The 18,658-nt window shown below is 48.2% G+C and overlaps 2 protein-coding genes across 2 annotated transcripts; both read right to left on the minus strand.

Moving 5' to 3' along the window:
• Positions 1–370: 370 nt before the first annotated feature.
• LOC136543657 (uncharacterized) lies at positions 371–3,675 on the minus strand. Its single transcript, XM_066536043.1, has 5 exons — positions 3,554–3,675; positions 2,965–3,398; positions 2,145–2,482; positions 1,942–2,096; positions 371–1,835 (listed from the first exon to the last, which is right to left on the minus strand). Exons 1-5 carry the CDS (start codon positions 3,673–3,675, stop codon positions 371–373), a joined length of 2,514 nt encoding a protein of 837 aa, XP_066392140.1.
• A 10,842-nt stretch (positions 3,676–14,517) lies between these two features.
• LOC136543658 (uncharacterized) lies at positions 14,518–18,409 on the minus strand. Its single transcript, XM_066536045.1, has 6 exons — positions 18,396–18,409; positions 16,217–16,411; positions 15,860–16,106; positions 15,593–15,748; positions 14,791–15,189; positions 14,518–14,706 (listed from the first exon to the last, which is right to left on the minus strand). Exons 1-6 carry the CDS (start codon positions 18,407–18,409, stop codon positions 14,518–14,520), a joined length of 1,200 nt encoding a protein of 399 aa, XP_066392142.1.
• Positions 18,410–18,658: the final 249 nt, after the last annotated feature.

An 18,658-nucleotide genomic window follows, 5' to 3' on the forward strand; every position in this document is an offset into this window, starting at 1 on the left:
CTCACTCCTCTGTCAGCAGTAGCTTGCCGCCAGCGACGAAGCCAGGAAAAAATTTAGGTCGGGCAAAACAAAAGTCTACGGCGATTTATCTCTACTATGGCCCCACACAATAGACATATATATAATAGCTTGAATTAATATTATATTGAAAACATTGACCAACGACGAAATTCACAAAATACAGCATGAAAAATAAAGATGAAGTTCATTCACACCGAAAGGACCAATTGTGAAACTAATAAATCCCCCCCCCCCCCACATTATTCCTCCGAAGTAGCAACCTACACAAAATAGACATAATCGATTAGTCATACATATATTGATATATAGACCTCCAAATTATAAATTTAGAAGAGAATAGAGCATACCACTACTTTTTAGGCAATAACATACGTTGCTTTTTCATCTCTTGAAACCGCTTTTTGATCTTTTCATTATCAATCTTTCTAAATATCTCCTTCTCAGTATAACATATCATTAAATCATTGAGCCATTCATCACCCATTTTATTGCGCAAATCTGTCTTTATAATGTTCAAGGCTGAAAATATCCTCTCAACTAAAGCTGTTGCCACTGGTAGTATCAAGATTAGCTCAATGAGACGATAAACCAATTTATAAGATGTGTGCATTTTAGTCTTGACCATAATTTCAGCAACTTTTCCAAGCTCAGTGCATCCAAGAAAGTCTGGAGTTCTTCTAGCACGGTTGACAAATTGTGTAAGATGATTTGGCAAAACAGCAAGTTCATCAATATCAAAATCATCGGCATAAATTTTAGCAAGCCTCACAAGTTTCTTCACATCAAAATTAGAGGAGTCCCTTGGGTTAAAAGCAGCCATGCATACTAATAATTCTGAACTAGTTTCACTGAACCGATGATTCATCTCAGTCAAGAGGGCATCAATGGCGACCAGAAAAAGCTCAACATGATAGTAATGCATATTTGTTACCTTTTGCTTCCTTCTTCTAGGTGTCCCTCTAACATTTATTTCCTTATCCATATCTGGCACTTCAATCTCATTCTTCTCATAGAATGTTATCACTCTTTTGAGTAATGGCTCCCATCCATTTTCCCTCATATCCTGCAAGCTATCTTTCACATCTGAGATCAAATGCATTGCTTCAACTATGTCTTGATCCTTCCTTTGCAAAGCTTGTGACAAAATATCTGTCATGCTCAACAATTGTATCATCAAATGCAGGATGAACACAAAATCAAAGCTCTCCATTTTTTCAATTAAACCTAAAGCTCCACCATTATTTCTTGGTTTAATAGAATCTTTTTTCACTATCTCAAGCACATCTATGATAGCCTCCCACATCACCAAAATGCGAAGCAAAGTTTTAAGATGTGAACCCCATCTTGTATCTCCTGGCCTAGCTAGGCTACTTTCTTGATTTAAACCTTTTCCAGTCATAATCTCACCCTTCTCAATCTTTTCTAGCAACACATCCTGATGCTTTGCAAGCAAGGCATCTTTTCTCATACAAGATGCACCCACATTGCTGACTATTAAAGGAACATAGTTAAAGAAATCTGCAATGTCTGCACTAGAAGTGGAAACGGCAACAACCACTAATTGTAATTGATGGGCAAAACAATGCACATAGAAAGCATCAGGATTTTCATCACGAATCAATTTCTGCACCCCATTAAATTTACCTCTCATATTAGAAGCTCCATCATACCCTTGCCCACGAAGCATAGAGATAGACAAATTGTGACTTGAAAGCATATCAACCAAAGCTTCTTTCAATGCAATAGCTGTACAACTCTGAACATGCTGAAGTCCAAGAAATCTCTCCACCACTTGCCCTTTATCATTCACAAACCTGCACAATACATTTTTTTATATGTTAGTATAATTGTAGAAATAATTGTAATAAAATCTATGCACAAAATAAGCTCGGACCAAAATTGCAATTGTGGAGTATTAACCTTAGAATGACTGCCATTTGCTCTTTTATTGATACATCCCGGGACTCATCAATAAGCACTGAGAATTTTCTACCTCGAATCTCAATCATACTGACAGCTGTGACTTCCTCTGCACAAGCTTTTGCAAGATCCTTTTGTATATCTGGAGATATCATCTGGCAATTTTTAGAACATTTTTCATATGCATCATTGACTATATTTACCTTATCTTTATACCAATCAACCATCTCTCTGAACATACCCTTGTTGAGGGAAGTACAACTCTCATCATCTCCATGAAAAGGCTGTCCTTGATATATAAGAAATCTTGCAACATCTAAAGATGATGTTAGACGAATCTCATATCGCTTTTCTTCCTCCATGCTTACCTCAACTATTCTTCGACCCACACTAGTCCTTTGGTTCATAAAATCATCACACTTTAGTCTAGCCTCTGTATGATTCTTGGAAGCACTGTGCTTCTGAAAAGTATCCTTAGCATTCTTCCAATTTATATAACCTTGATGTGCAAAGACAGAACTCCCAAATTTTTTAGGCTTTCCTGAATTAAAGAAAAGATAGCAATATAAGCAAAAAGCAGCATCCTTGGACTCACTATACTCTAGCCAATCAAATTCATCAAACCAAGACTTTTGAAACGTTCTCCATTGATCAACCATCCATTTAGAAGGAAATTTAAATTCATGAGGTTGGGTTGGACCACTCAAAGCATATGCTCTCTTTAATTGGTCTCTAATTGCTGGATCATAAGAATCAATTGGTTTGCGTTGTGCAGGGTCAGCAATTAGGTTTGAATGACTAAACTCTTCCCTCAGTTTCTTTGGTTGACTTGTGCTCTCATTAGTATGTGGAGTTGAGCCACTGCCACTGCCACTTGCACTTGCACTTGAATAGTAGTTCATCAAAGTTCTTTTCGACATACTGAAAATCTAAAAAATTGAAATATATCATAATCAAACATTCAACACACATCATGGACTGCGTACTCAATTTTACAGTTAAAAATGACCCTTAAAAAATCACCTATCTGCTCTGTTGCTTGGCTGATGCTCGCCTGCCTGCCTCCAAACTCCAGAGCTTCGTAGCGCTGCACGCTGCGGCCGCCGGCGCCCGCCCGCCCACCTTGCGTAGTCGCGTCCTTGCCTGCGGCTGGCCTCCTCGGCTCCCCGCCGCTGTCCAGCAGCAGCGCGCCCGTGCCGCTGGGGCAAGGCCGGCGAGCGCCCTGGCCGCCGTGCGTCCGCGCCGCTGGGCCGAGCGCCGTGGCCACCTGCGTCCCGCCCCGCGCGAAGCCGCCAGAAGATGCAGCGATGAAGGAAGAGGAAGCCGCCGCCGCCGCTAGAATGTCAAGCGAGGAGGAGTCGGGACGGGAGGGAAGGGATGCAGCGGCCGATGGTACCCCGTACCCAATAGGGTTTGTTTCACGATTGGATTTGGGCCTGTGTTGTGATGTTCTGTCTCTATGAAGGCCCAATAACTAAAAGAGCCATTTTTCCATTTCTAAAAGATTTTAGCCCTTCCTAATCCATATAATTAGGCAAAAAAATTAAGGTGGGGCTGAGGAGGGGCTCCACGTTCCCTCGATCGGTAGCCCGGGCTGAAGCCCCGGTAGCACGTGCGCTGGCTCCGTCGCTGCTTGCCGCGGTCCGTCGTTGCTGTGGCCTGCTCCATGCGCTCGTCCACCTCCCGCGGACGGCCTGTCACATCCTCAATGATGAGGGTGGACAAGTCCAGCATCGTCTTTATGGAGAGAGCAATCTAGATGTACTTCGCAGGCTGTATGTCCCCTGGAGATTCATGGGGTATGACTAAAACTCCTAGCTTCAGAGTACGAACATCCGAAGTCTGAGAACTACTTTGTCCATGTACAACAGTTGAGCTTTTATTGTTTGTGCCCTGATCAGGCAACGGTATGTGCCACTTCAAAAGCAAGTTGATAACCTCCTCTGGAAATACACTAGACAACTGCCATGGATTGGCCATTGTGTTGGACCTCAGTGATCTGCCATCTGTCGGATACTTGGAGCACAGCCTCCATCTTGATGTGTGCCATCTCCAACCTTTCTATGTTTTCTTTTTGCTTGGACTTCTCTTCATCCTTGCCAGTAATGCTTGACATGATTCTATTCACTGTCTCTCCGACAATGGCAGAACTCACCATCTCTGCCATGATTGATCAATACTTTAATCTACCGAAATCTGCGCAGGGAAGATACAATATATTAACATGTATGAAATAGAAGGGGATGAGTGATGTGTGTATATAAAGAGTAGTGAAGTACATACTAGTTTCTTGGTGTTGCTGAAGAAAAAGGCAGGTGAAGACTCAGTTGGAGTGCAGGATGGTTCTAATTAGAAATGATATATAGCTTGCTTTATAGAGATATATTGCAATTAAGATGAGGCTTGACAATTCAATGGAAGTGAGGACAGCACGGAAGTCTGTTAGATTTTATTGACAAAATTAGTGGCAGAGGCCCCTGCTTCTTAAGATTTCTGAAGAAATAGCTTATTTTACACACCAGAAAAATGTTAGAAAGAGCATAATTTTCTTAACATTACTAATATATGTTTTTATCATGAAGCACTGCCACCTAATGGAAAGTTGACTTTAAGTACTAGTAGTAAACAAGGACATAGCCTCAATCAGTTCAGCGCCCGAATATTTGACATTCGGGAGTATTTTTATTAAGACATGAAAGCTACTGCACTATGCTATTAGATGACTGAAGTACAACCCTGACAGATATCCCCAAGGCCACAGAATTTGCACTTAAGTTTCCATGTCCAAGAAATCCATCCCTTCAACTATTGTCGCATCTGGTTCTCTTGTACTGATTACTGTGTGGATGACAAGTACTAGAAGTAAACAAGGGCCTGACTTTCTGGCTCAATCAGTTCAGATCCCTTTGAATATGTTAGCATCCTGGAAAGGATTTTTATTCAGACATGGAGTGTAGGTTGATAGGTCATTAAGACGAGGCGTGACAATTCAATGGAAAATGAGGATAGCATGGCAGTGTAATAGATTGCGTTGACAAAATTAGTGGCAGAGGCCCCTGTTTCTTCAGATTTATTGAGAAAATAGCTTATTTACACAAAAGACAAAAAATCAGCAGAGCATGATTTCTGGTAGATTTACTAAGCTATATGTTCATCATCAAGCTCCACCGAAAAATGGAAGTTGACTTTACTGTTCACTAGTAAACAAGGACTAGACTTATTGGCTCAATCAGTTTGGCTCCCTTTGATTATTTGACATTCTGTAGAGTGGAGAGGATTTTGGTTGGGACATGAGAGCTACCACAGCTGACTATCAGATGAACGAAATGCAACACTGACAGATAGGTGTACCATCCCTCAATTATTGTTGCATGTACCAAAGCCAAAGAAATCCCATCTATTCATTTACTGTAGCAACTAGTGCTCCTGTACTACCAATTCTACAGGCTACTGTGGCATCTACTACCCTTGTGGTACTAAGGGGGTGTTTGGTTTGTACAGGGTCTCCGAAAATTTCTGTCACATTGAATGTTTAGACATATATATGGAGTATTAAATATAGACTAATTACGAAACTAATTACATAACTTACGACTAATTTGCGAGATGAATCTTTTAAGCCTAATTAGTCCATGATTTGACAGCGTAGTGCTACAGTAAATATGTGCTAATGACAGATTAATTAGGCTTAAAAAATCGTCTCGCAAATTGGCCTCTATCTATGTAATTGGTTTTGTAATTAATCTATATTTAATGTTCTTTATTAATATCTAAATATTTAATATGACATGAATTTTAGGAACGACTAAAGAACTTCTAGCGGTTAGTGTTGCGACCAGTACTCTTGCATTAGTATTCCTATCGTTTACTGTAACATCTAGTACTCTTTCACTACGAATTCTATCAGTTACCATTCAATGATAATTAAACTTGAGAGTTCGTTTAAAACTAATTCAATGTAGAGTAAAATGTACCGGAGGTTCATTAGCTTTTGTTGACGTGTTATCTAGGTCCATCAATTTTGAAACTGCATTTTTGGTCCATGAACTTTTAAAATGGTTCACTGCAGGTCCATGCCATTTATTTAACCTTAAATCCAACGTATATTTACAGAAAACCCCCCGCTTTTTTTTATCTTCTACGCGATCAGAGAGCACACCACGTGATTCATACTTGCGGCCTCCTCACTCCGTTCTTCATCACCCGCACCCCTCTCGCGTCGCAGCTTCGCAGCTACTATATCAGCAAGCACACCAAACACACCCAGCTCCGGCCGGCCTCTCGTCTTCCCGGGAGATGGTCGAGGCGCCGGCCGTCGTGGTGGTGCGGACGTACGACGACGACGACGCGCGCGACCGCGCCGGCGTGGAGGAGGTGGAGCACGCGTGCGAGGTCGGGTGTATGAGCGGTGGCGGCAAGATGTGCCTCTTCATGGACCTCCTCGGCGCCCCGCTCTGCCGCATTCGCCACTCGCCGGACTCCCTACGTATACACGACCACGTACGTGCCGCTCGGTCTCTCTGTCTGCTCTGTCTATACACCCACGTTGTGGTCGTGCCTGGCTGGGGGCTGCGGGCCGGCTGCGTCTAAGCACAGTAAGCAAGCACCACAGGTCCAGCGGTTGGCCGGCCAGATGCAGCAAGGTGAGGTGGTGAGCTGCTGGGCTCGCTCGACCAGTCGACCTAGCCTACCACCTGTCCGAGCTGCTGTACCGCTGGCACTTCGCCAACGTCGAGTTCTTCCCCGCCGACATCGACGCCGTCCTGTCCAACAACCTGTCGCTGGGCACGTTCCTGGCCCTGCCGTCGGGGTCGTCGTCGCGGACGGGACCGGGGAGGCGTTCCTGGCCGCGCCGCCGCCGTCGTGGGCCGTGCTCAGCGTGTGGAACTGCATGGACGCGTGCTGGCCGCGATGCTGCTCCTGAAGGGCGACGACGGGCGGGCGCGGTACACGGCGGCGGACGCGCTGGCGTTCGTGGCGGCCAGCCTCGGGAGGCCCGGTGGCGGGTGGGGCGGCGGCGCCGGCGTGGGGACCGGGGTCGGCGAAAGGCTCCGGAGCAGGTGGGCTGCGCTGTTCCGGCGCGCGGGAGCTCGGTGCAGTTGCGCTGTCGGGAGAGAGCGAGGCCGGCCGGCGTCCTCCTCGCGCGACCGGCCACCGCTGTCTGTCTCGTGTCTCGTGCGAGCACCCATGCAGTGGCCAACCATGCCACGGCGCCGAGAACCCATGCAGTGCGTGCGTGCGACACTTGGACGGGCGCGTACACGTCAACAGGGGGCCATCCCATCGCCCACCGGCCACCACTGTCTGTATCATGTCTCGTCACGGGCTTTGCTTTGCTTCGCTGCCAGTGGCCAAGCGGGTGATCCTCTGCTCCGTCGTCGAGTTCACCGGCCAGCGCCCATCGCGCTCGCGTGGCAGCACCGGGCCGATCGGTTCCTGAGGAAAGCTAGGGCCGAAAACCATACAAGTGCACAGTTAATCAAAGAAAAACCAATGAAAAACCACAACACATCCCAAGTGACGAACCAACGAACACAAAAGGAGCCAACAACGCTACAGAGTCCACCGAGTGTAATCTTCTACAGTATACAAGCACTTGTATGTCAAGTTTAGATCCCAATGAAGCGTGAAATCCATATTGTGATCCAAACAGCCTAACTTTTAGTATAACTTTTACAATTCACAAACTAGTTTTCTATGGGTAAAACCGTTGTCACTATGCAATGATAGAAAGGCAGTACAATTGGTAAGAAAAACACTGTATCTGCACTGTAGTTACACTGTAGCATTCATTTGTATTTGGTAATAATTGTCCAATCGTTGACTGATTAGGCTCAAACGTTCGTCTCGCAGAGTACAACCAAACTGTGCAATTAGTTTTTGATTTCGTCAACATTTAGTGCTCCATGCATGTACCGCAAGTTTGATGTGATGGAGAATCTTCTTTTTTACACAGGCCCCGTTCGCTGGTCTGAAACTTGACTGAAACTGGCTGAAAAACACTGTTCTGGCTGAATTGTTGTGAGAGAAAAACACTGTTCCGGCTGAAAAAAGAAGCCGAACAAGTCATTTTTAAGACAAGCGAACGGGGCCACAGTGTCAATGTTGGAAATTTAGGATGAACTAAACATGGCCTTACCAAATACATGCTGCCTTGTTTTCTGGATTCCGGAACACTTATGACAGAAGTTGTTTTCATGCTTCTATAAAATTGCCTGTTTCAATTTCAGATGCAAGCAAGCATGCATTTGCCAGCTGCAAGCTTTGCTATCATCGGCGTATGATTCTAGGTAGGTACTTTGTGCTAAGCCCAAGACTAGAATAATTGATTTATCAAGTGGAAGTGCATGTCTTTGTCATGGTCATGTATTATCATGCGACACAATCTCATTTTTATAGTAGTCACGACTCATGAACTGCAAATCCTATGTTTTGCTGCCATTGCCCTGTATGTAAGTACTACTATGGCCCCATTTGTTGATCTGAAACTTGGCTGAAAAACACTATTCCGGCTGGTTTATTGTAAGAGAAAAACACTGTTCGGCTGGTAGGATGGACAGTAACACGTGAGGGGGACCAGCCGGCTGGCTGAACCCGTCCAGACCAGCGAACGAGCCATATATATATATATATATAGTTTAATTGTGTTCTCATTGTCCTTGCCACAATAATTACTCATAAGAATATTGTGGGTCACTGGTTAATTCTGTTCTGTGAGTGAGCTTCGAGTGGAGGTAGTTTCTGCAGCAATTATAGGTAAGATTGCCAATAGACAAGTACTGCCTGAAACCACTCTCACTATGGAGGATTAGATGCTACACAATCTCCAGCAACTGCTGCGATGGGTCTGTGTCATCGTTCAGGAGAGGCAGAGTGTCACGCGTCCGATCCAGACCCCACACGTCGGGCCTAGCGGGCCAGGGGAGGCCCGAGACCTAGCCCTGGCCGGCGCTAAATCCCCCCGCATGCAGAAGGGAAGGCGTGGCTAGGGGGTTGAGCCACCACCGCCCCCTCAATATCCCGATATTCGGGAGGATTTAGAATAGAGGAAAGCTAATAATAGAAATTGGGAAAATAAGTGGAGAATTGTTTAGGAAATATGATCGAGTTTATTTAGGAAATATGATGGTTTTGCTTAGAAATAAGAAGACCAAATCTGTAGGGACCCTTCTTATAGTTTCTTGAAATACACAAGTCCACAAGGGACTATAAATATAGGGACAATGTAACTATTTCCATGTAAGCAAGAAAAAGGGCCTAGTGCCTCCCCTACTTCTCCCTCTCCCTTCTAAAGCCTCGGTCATCTCCATACCCGCCGCCGCCGTCCGCACCCTGCGCCACCCCAACCCTAGCCGCCGCCCTCACCTCCCTGTGCCAACGCCGCCACCACGCCGCCCCCCCTGGCCTAGCCCTTGCCGCCGCCGCCACCACACCAGTAGTAGCCCCAACAACCGCCCCCTTGGGTAAAGCCCCCGACAGAGAGGTGTGTGATATCACAAACTGTGCTATGGTACACCTACTAAATATATTGAGAAAAGAAATGTACATAGGTTATTTAATCGTGGATAGTATCAGATGCCAATCCAGGGGAGAAGAGGGATCCAAAGATCATAATGTGAGTCACCCTTTTGCTCTATCTAAATTCAACTCTGCCAAGCGCCTCTTTTTTCTACTGGCAAGACAGATAGACAGAAAGAACTATGTCAAGTGCTCAACAATTTAAACAACATCATTATAGATGCTGTTGGCCCAAATAGATCTCAGATTCAGATTTGGGAACTACCAGGGCAGCTTGGCCCTTGGCCACTTGGATTGAAGGAAATGCAATGGCTTGGTTTTTACAATGACACTCTCTTGCCTTTTATAGGTAGGGGGACTCTCACTTGCTACAGCATATTCTAACCACTAAAGTGGATGCTGAGCATATTCTTACCACTAGACTTGGAAGCCAAGAAAAGTAAAAGTGCAGAAAAAGTAAGATACAAGTGCTTTAGCACTAGGCTTATCTATCCATTCTCCCCCTAAGCCTTGTGCCGAGCACTGGAGGTGATCTGCTGTAGCCCAATCCTCTCCCTCATCTCCTAGAACTTGGACTTCCCCAGCGACTTGGTGAAAATATCAACTAGCTGATCAGTAGTGGCAATATGGCTGGCCTTGATGCTCCCATCCTGAAAGCTCTAGTTTGGTTTTGGTTAATTGATGAAACCCTAAGTGCTAACCTAGTTTATCAAAGTGATTATGAGATAGGTAGCACTACTCCAAGTGATGAAGCAATGGTGAAGATCATGATGATGGTAACGGCATGGTGATGATCAAATGCTTGAACTTGGAAAAGAAGAAAGAGAAAAACAAAAGGCTCAAGGCAAAGGTATAAATGGTAGGAGCCATTTTGTTTTGGTGATCAAGACACTTAGTGAGTGTGATCACATTTAAGATTGATAGCCGTACTATTAAGAGGGGTGAAACTCGTATCGAAATGTGGTTATCAAAGTGCCACTAGATGCTCTAACTCATTGCATATGCATTTAAGATCTAGTGGAGTGCTAACACCCTTAGAAAATGTTTGTGAAAATATGCTAACACATATGCACAAGGTGATACACTTGGTGGTTGGCACATTTGAGCAAGGGTAAGAAACTTCACCAACGGAGTGTCCGCCCGTAGAGTGCGGACAGTCTGACGGTGCCACCGGCGCCCTATATAGAAAAGACAGGGTTTCACTAGAGTGACCGAACGCTGGCCTCTACTGGACCGGCGCGTCTGGTCAGTGATAGCAGTGAGCTCGCGTCTCGGTCTTATGACTGGATGCTAGCGCGAAATCTGACCAGACGCTCAGGATCTGAGTCCGGTCAGTGCTGACGTACGTTGATGTGGGGCGCACAGAGGAGACATTGAGTGACCGGACGCTGGGAGAGTCCGGTCGAGCATGACTGGACGCATCTAGTCGTGAAATTTCGCATTTGGAACCTTACTGGAAATGACCGGACGCTGGGGTCCTGCGTCCGGTCACTTTCTAGCGGCGCGTCCGGTCATCACTTGACCATTGAGATCGGTCGATCGACATTTGAAGAGAGGGGACACGTGGCACGCATCGCGTGACCGAACGCTGAGGTCCAGCGTCCGGTCAATATGACCGGTGCGTCCGGTCACACCACGTTGTGCCCAGTGAAGGGGTACAACAGCTCTATTTAGTGGGGGCTTTTATTTAAGCCCCATGGCCGGCTCTAGCTCAAACTCTTAGCCATTTGCATTGACATAGCAACCTTGTGAGCTTAGCCAAAGCCCTCCCACTCATCTCCATCATTGTTTCATCATCATTGTGAGATTGAGAGAGATTCCAAGTGCATTGCTCGAGTGATTGCATCTAGAGGCACTTCGTGTTCGTGTTTTGCTGTGGGATTCACTTGTTGCTCTTAGTGGTTGCCACCACCTAGACGGCTTGGTGCCAACACCTCTTAGCCGCTGAACTACCAAGTGTTGGTCGATACAACGGGGACGTAGCGTGTTGGCAAGCACGTGAACCTCGGGAGAAAATTGGTTGTCTCTTGCCATTTGGTATTCTCTCGGTGATTGATTTAGTATTCATCTTGTGATTGGTTCACTCCTCTACACAGCGGTATAATCACCCTACTCACTCATTTATATTCTTGCTAACTAGTTGTGGCAAGCTCTTTAGTGTAATTAGAATTGAGAGCTTGCTTTGTTATTTTAAGTTCATCTAGTGGAGCTCTTTAGAGTAGCAAGATTAAGAGCTCTTAGTGAGTAGTAACATTACAAGTTGTGTGCTTAGTAATTATTGCAAATAGAATTGTTGGATAGGTGGCTTGCAACCCTTGTAGAGCTAGAGCAAGTTTGCATTTCGCTATTTGTCATACTAATCAAATTGCTCTAGTTGATTTGTAGATTTTTAAATAGGCTAATCACCCCCCTCTAGCCATATTAGGACCTTTCACATCCTCCAAGCAATCTCTGATGAAGTGATACTTGATGCGAATGTGCTTGCTTCTTCGTGGAAGACAGGGTTCTTGGCCAGAGCTAGAGCAGACTTACTGTCCACCTTTAGCTCAACCACATCCTGCCAAGGAGCTCTGCTAGCATCCTTGACAGCCATAGTGCTTGAGTTGCTACAGTGGTGGTGGAGATGTACTCCACTTCACAACTTGATAGGGCCACCACCTTCTGCTTGAGGGACTGCCAGCTGACCAAGCAATCACCGAGGAAAAACATCTTCCCGGTTGTGCTCTTGCTGGTGTCCATATCGCCGGTGAGGTCGCTATCGCAGTAGCCGATGAACCACACCGTGTTGGGGGCCCTTCCGTAGTGGAGACCATAGTTGAGGGTGCCCACCACATAGCTTAGGATTCGCTTGATGGCCTGTAGATGCTCCATCATCGGCCGCTCTATGAACCAGCTCAGCCGTCGATAACGGGTTGGATCGACCTCCTCCGCCGTGCTCTCCCGACTCAGCTTGAGCTTCTCCTCCATCAGGGTGTGGGCCAGATTGCAGCCTGTCATGCCATCGAGCTCTAGGATGTGCTTGGTGTAGTGGGTTTGGTGGAGGGCGATCACGCTGGCGTCCTGGCACACTTCGACGCCGAGGTAGAAGCAGAGGAGGCCGAGGTCGCTCATGTCGAACGCCATTTTCATCTGTGCCTTGAACACCTCCACCTCCTGTTCTTTAGCGCCGGTGATGATGAGGTCATCAACGTAGACATCGACCAGTAAGACGTTGCGTCCGCTACCCCGCCGGTACACCGCCGCCTCATGTGCAATCTGCTTGAAACCCATCTTCTTGAGCATGGCATCGAGCTTTGCGTTCCAGGCGCGCGGTGCCTGGCGTAGACCGTAGAGTGCCTTGCGCAGGTGGTACACCTTCCCTTCTTCTCCGACGATGGCGTAGCCAGGTGGCTGGCGCATGTAGACCTCCTTGTTGAGGTCACCGTTGAGAAAGGCGGACTTCACATCCATGTGATGGACTTGCCACCCCTCTTGAGCCACCAGCACGAGGAGGACATGAATTGACTCCATGTGCGCCATGGGGGCGAAAGCGTCATCGTAGTCGATCCCCTCCTGCTAGACGAAGCCGCACGCCACCAGCCGCGCCTTGTGCTTGATCACCACGCCTAGCTCATCCTTCTTGAGCTTGAACACCCACTTCTGGGTGATGGGACGATGGCCGTCAGGTCATGGCACCAGCTCTCAGGTGTGGTTCTGCTCGATGGACTTGAGCTCCTGCTCCATTGCCGCTCGCCATGCTAGACCACCCTACGCCTCAGCATAAGTGGTCGGCTCACCGACGTGCGTCAGATGTAGCTAGGCGAAGAGCCTCTTAGGCTGGTTCGGTGGAGACTGCTCTCCGAGGATGTTCGCCACCGTGTGGTACCAGAGGGGCTCATTGTCATAGTAGGCGTCTAAGCAATCTTCATCATCCTCCAGCGGCGTCATGTACTCAACCTCCAGCTGCCCTGCGTGCGCTGGTGTCACAGCGGGCAAAGTAGAAGATACCGGAGTGGTTAGCTGGTGCACCGGAGAGGTCGGCTGTGGTGCTAGAGAGGTCGGTGCTGCTACCGATGAGCTCACGACCGCTGCCTATGGGCTACCGACCACCGCTGATGGGTTGCCGACCACCGCTGATGGGATGCGGACCATCGCTGATGGGCTGCAGAGCTCCCCTAGATGTGGTGATGGCGAGCGCGGCGGAGCTAATGAAGAGGTCGACGCTAGTGATGAAGACCCAAATATCGATGTGGATGCACCTTGTGCTCCCTCGGCACCTCTCGCCCACACATACTCGACGGCGAAGTCACGGAGCGTGGTCATTGACCCATCATCCATCACCTTGTCCCATGCCCAGCCACATCCTTCATTGAACACGACGTCGCGCGCCACATGCACGCACCGTGTTACCGGGTCGAGCACGCGGTAGGCCTTAGCCCCTTCTGCGTAGCCAATGAAGACCCCCGGTGAGCTAGGATCGTCGAGCTTGTCGACGTGGTTCAGCTCCTTGACGAAGGCGAGGCAGCTAAAGACGCGTAGGTAGCTGACCGTCGACTTGCATCCATGTCAGGCCTCATATGGCGTCTTGTCGTCGAGAGCACTGGTCGGCGAGCGGTTGAGCAGGTGTACGATGGTCATCATAGCCTCCCCCCAGTAGACCACTGGCATACTGCGCTGCTTTACGAGGGCGTGTGCCGCTGCCACCACCATCTGATTGCGGTGTTCGACCACGCCATTCTGCTACGGTGAGTAGGGCGCGGAGTAGTGGCACTGAATCCCCTTGTTGGCGTAGTACACCGTGAACTCGACCACTGTGAACTCCCTGCCGTTGTCCATGTGGAGCACCCAAAGCTTGCGACCGCACTCCTTCTCCGCGGCTACTTGATGGTGCTTGATGGCGTCTGCAACTGCCACCTTGGAATCGAGCAGCATGGCCCACATATAGCGGGTGGCGTCATCGACGAGTAGTAGGAAGTAGCATCGACCTCCAAGAGTGGTCGGTGACACTGGATCGCAGAGGCCGCCGTGCACCAGCTTGAGCTGCTCGGTGGCATGGTAGGAGGCTTGACGTGGGAAGGGTCAGCGCTTTAGCTTGGTCACCACACAGGTGTCACAGAGCTGCTCGACGTGGTCGACGCAGGGCATGCCATGGACCATCTCCTCCTTGCTAAGCTGCTTCAGGGCCTCAAAGTGAAGATGCCCAAAGCGCTCGTGCCAGCGCCAGGCCTCATCATCCCAGTGCACGACAAGGGAAAGGGGGTGCACCACCTACACATGAAGCACGTAATGGCGGTTGCTTCCCCAGTTCACCTTGGCGAGAAGGCGGCGACTTCTATATCAGATTCACAACACGCTGTCCTCGATCTCCACCCATGAGCCATTCTCATCTAGCTGCCCGACGCTGATGATGGATTTCCTCAAGGCCGGGATGTCGTACATGCCGGTGAGGAGGCGGTGCTCCCCCGTCTCAACCTTGAAGATGATCGAGCTGACTCCCTTGATCTCCACGACGGAGGCGTCACCAAACTTGACGGAGCCCTTCACGTCGGAGTCCAGTTCAGAGAAGAACTCACGCCAACCAGTCATGTGGTGCATGGCATAGGTGTTGAGGTACCAGCCGTCGATCTTGTCATCATCTGCGCCTTTGCTGAGGAAGGCGTGGGCGCACAGTTCGTTGAGGTGGAGATGTGCGGAGCTAGCCGACGCGAAAAGGGGAAAGCTTGGACCTTTCACCCCCTCCTTTGCTTCTCCCTATGACTCAACGCACCCGTGCACCAGGAATAGAGCAGCATCCTCCTCCCCTGCTTGCGCGATAAGAGCCTGCGCACCGCGGCATGGATGAAGGTGGCAGTCCTTGGCCTAGTGGCTGGACCCACCGCAGTTGTTGCAGGTGTCATCCCGGGTCGCCTTGCTCTCGCCAGCGGTGCCACTATCAGTGCCTACCTTACCTCGGGGCCCCTTGTCCTCCTCTTTCTTCTTGCTGCCACGAGGACGCCGACAACATTCCTTGGAGGAGCCGGATGGTTTGGATCCTTCCTCCTTCTTCTTCTTCTTCTTCTTCTCGAAGGCACACCACTGCTCCATCGTGTAAAATAGCTTGCCTTCGGTGGCGCTCGGCTCGGTGTGAGGCCCCTCCTCGCTCGTCCTGCACTACCTTGAGCCTCCCGGTCACGTCCTCGACGGTGAGCTGCTCGAAGTCAAGGAGCGTCTCGATCGACATGACGATCTGCGCGTACTTCCTCAGCATGCAGCAGAGGAATTTCTCCACCGCGCGCTCCTCTGTGAGGTCGGTGTCGCCATTGCGCGCCATCTGCTCTATCAGGTTGGTCAGCCACACGGCGAAGTCCTTGACTTGCTCATCGGGCTAAAAGGTGAGGCCTTCCCACTCCCCTCGAAGGCGTTGTAGCGTTGCCCGGTGTACGCGATCTCCGCCGACGCGTGCCGCGGCGATCGACTCCCATGCTAGCTTCGCCGTGGCCTTGTTGGCGATGGAAGCGCCAAGTTCGGTGGGGATGGCGGTGCATAGTGCCTCCAGCGCCCGGCGATCGTCGTCGTAGTTGACGCCGCCGACATGGACCGCCTCCCACAGCCACCGAGCTAGCAACTTGACCTTCATCAGCAAGCTCCACTTGTGGTAGTTCGACTTGGTGAGCATTGACATGGCGTTCCTGCTCCGAAGTCGCGGTAGACTGTCTGCAGCACCGGGGAGCGCACACAGCGACCATAATGCTGCTTTGGTGACGGCGACTGGCGGCAGCGCCCGTCCGGGCTATGCGACCCTCCTCCTGCTGGCTCCGACTCCTCCCGCTCCATCTCTGCACGCAGCGCCGCGACTGCAGCCACCGCGGCCTGGCCCACAGCCGCTGCCTGCCTGGCCGTCTCAGCCGCCGCGGCAGCCTCTGCGGCAGCAAGGTGCGTCGCGCAGTCGTCGGCTCCTACTCCAGCCCTGATCACCCTTTTTCTACTAGCGAGACTGATAAACATAAAAGACTATGTCAAGTGCTCAACAATTTAAACATCATTGTAGATGCTGTTGGCCCAAATAGATCTCAAATTCAGATTTGGGAACTACTAGAGTGCTGCTTGGCCCTTGGCCGCTTGGATTGAAGAAAATGCAATGGCTTGGTTTTTATAATGACACTCCCTTGCCTTTTATAGCACTACAAGGATTCCCCCTAATGCCACGGCACACGATTGCAACACCACTAATTTGGTTGCCATAGGGGAGTTGTATTGCAACCTTTCCATAAAATGGTTGCAATATGTGCCTATAATGCAATGGACTAAATATGTTGCAATATGTGTGGTTTGTCGTTGCAACAGAAGTATGCTACTGCAACCATTTTAGAATTGTGTTGCGATTAGTTGGCGTTATTGCAATGGCGCTTTGGAGTTGCATTAGTATTGATTTTCGTTGCAATTACTTGGTGTTATTGCAACTATATTAAATTTGGTTGCTTTTGCTTGTAACTTTGCCATGGTTATTCTGGGTTGCAATAGTCTTCAGTGGTGTTGCAATTGTTAGGTGGTTATTGCAACAAGAATTCTGAAATGGTTGCAGTAGCATGTTTCTATTGCCATGGTTTTTTTGTTGTAATAATCTTGTATGGCGTTGCAATTGTCAGGTACTTATTGTAACTACAATCCTAAATGGATGCAATATCATATTACTATTGCCACGGTTTTTTTGTGTTGCTATAGACAAGTATTTGGTGGGCCTTTCTTTGTCTAGGACCCAACAACATATGTGAATGTTATGTTGGTTAGAGATGCATGCGACTCTCCCCATAGATCGATCATCGTCATCTGGATCAGGCGCGCCTGGCCAGCAGCCTTCGGCCGGCGCCCTAGATGTGTCGTCTCCTAGAACGCCAGTCAGGCCCGGTCCTAAGGGGGGTCGAGCTCTACGACCACATTGGGCCCTCGAGGCCTAGGGACCAACCCCATATATATCATCTATTAGATATGTTCCCATGTATTGCATGTTGTCACGAATTTTTTCCACGCCTATAGCAACCTATGTAATATTTTACTTTGTTTATTTAATTAATACTCGTAAGCTGTTTTAACTGTTTTAGAAAAATAATAGAAAGCTAATAAATAATAGAAAACAATAGTAAGCAAGGGGTCTAATCCTATACATGTATACTCCGTTTTCTAAAAAAAAACGCCCAACTAATCTCATAAGAGGTATGCCTTAAAAAAAATCTCATAACAAGAACCTTCGAGACCCGGTCCAAAAAAAAAAACCTACGAGAGGTTTCCTTCTGAGTTACGCATGCAAAAAAAAAGGCCCAACGAATGGTAACAGCTACGAGACCCGGTCAAGAAAAACCTACGAGAGGTTTGCCTTCTGAGTTCCGCACGCCGCTGCCGCTCCTCTCCATTGATCGGACGTTCGGTGATTTTGGTGGTTCAATTGTTTCTCGCCGAGTCGCTCCATTGCGGTGATCGTATCGCCGCTCCATTGCGCGGTCGTCAGCCGTTGCGACGTCGCCGGCGGCGGGCAGCCCAACTCACGTAGCCACGTACGTGACTCCGACATAGTCTACGCAAGCAACGAGTCCACATCAGGTGTTCCAGGTACCGTTCGCTTGCCCAGTTGCTCCTATTTCCCTTTGTTGATCTACGAAAAATAATCAATGTTTAATTTACCTCCAATTTTTTTCTCTCCTTTGGCGCTGCTTGCTGCCTTTGTATATAGGTAGTTCCCTAGCTTCCTGTCTTCCTTGATCAATCGGCTATTGGGCATTGGCCATCGCCAATCGTTGCCGGCGTGCTGTGTACTTCGCTGCGGACAATGCTCTGTATTTTGGTTCCTTCAGTTTTAATAAAATAGCTGGGGAGCAATGCTCCACAGTTCTCAGTTCAAAAAGAATTTACCTCCAATCATATATTTATTTACCTCCAATTTGTATTCTTCAGAGGACAAGATTTGGCAATCCCATAAGACATACGGTTCAAAGTGCATACGTGCAGTTAGGGCACTCTGATCTAAGAGTTGAGATTATTTAGTGGATAATCATTATCTCAAGTTGTCAACTAGGTAATTTACTAACTTTTGATACCTCAGTATATATTTAGTTGATATATATATGCATGCTTGATGATGGAGTTGTTGCACCAGTTGTGGTAGAAAGCCTAGAAGATGATTTCTTTGTTTAAATACTTATTTTTTGTTCAACTGTGATGCGTACTTTAGTTGATTCTCATTCTTGCT

The sequence above is a fragment of the Miscanthus floridulus genome, chromosome 3 (genome assembly GCF_019320115.1).
Source record: "Miscanthus floridulus cultivar M001 chromosome 3, ASM1932011v1, whole genome shotgun sequence".
In the NCBI taxonomy this organism is placed as follows: Eukaryota; Viridiplantae; Streptophyta; class Magnoliopsida; order Poales; family Poaceae; genus Miscanthus; species Miscanthus floridulus.

What these genes read in the sequence shown, in the direction of transcription:
- LOC136543657 (XM_066536043.1), bottom strand. Translation starts at nt 3,675, where the DNA reads ATGCTGGACTTGTCCACCCTCATCATTGAGGATGTGACAGGCCGTCCG. An exon ending in CCAAGCAACAGAGCAGATAG is followed by an intron (nt 2,483 to 2,964) that starts GTGATTTTTTAA and finishes TCTTTAATTCAG; the next exon opens with GAAAGCCTAAAAAATTTGGG. An exon ending in TTGATTGGTATAAAGATAAG is followed by an intron (nt 2,097 to 2,144) that starts GTAAATATAGTC and finishes AAAAATTGCCAG; the next exon opens with ATGATATCTCCAGATATACA.
- LOC136543658 (XM_066536045.1), bottom strand. An exon ending in TCGGAGCCAGCAGGAGGAGG is followed by an intron (nt 16,107 to 16,216) that starts GTCGCATAGCCC and finishes ACTTCGGAGCAG; the next exon opens with GAACGCCATGTCAATGCTCA. An exon ending in ACGTGACCGGGAGGCTCAAG is followed by an intron (nt 15,190 to 15,592) that starts GTAGTGCAGGAC and finishes GTTGAGTCATAG; the next exon opens with GGAGAAGCAAAGGAGGGGGT.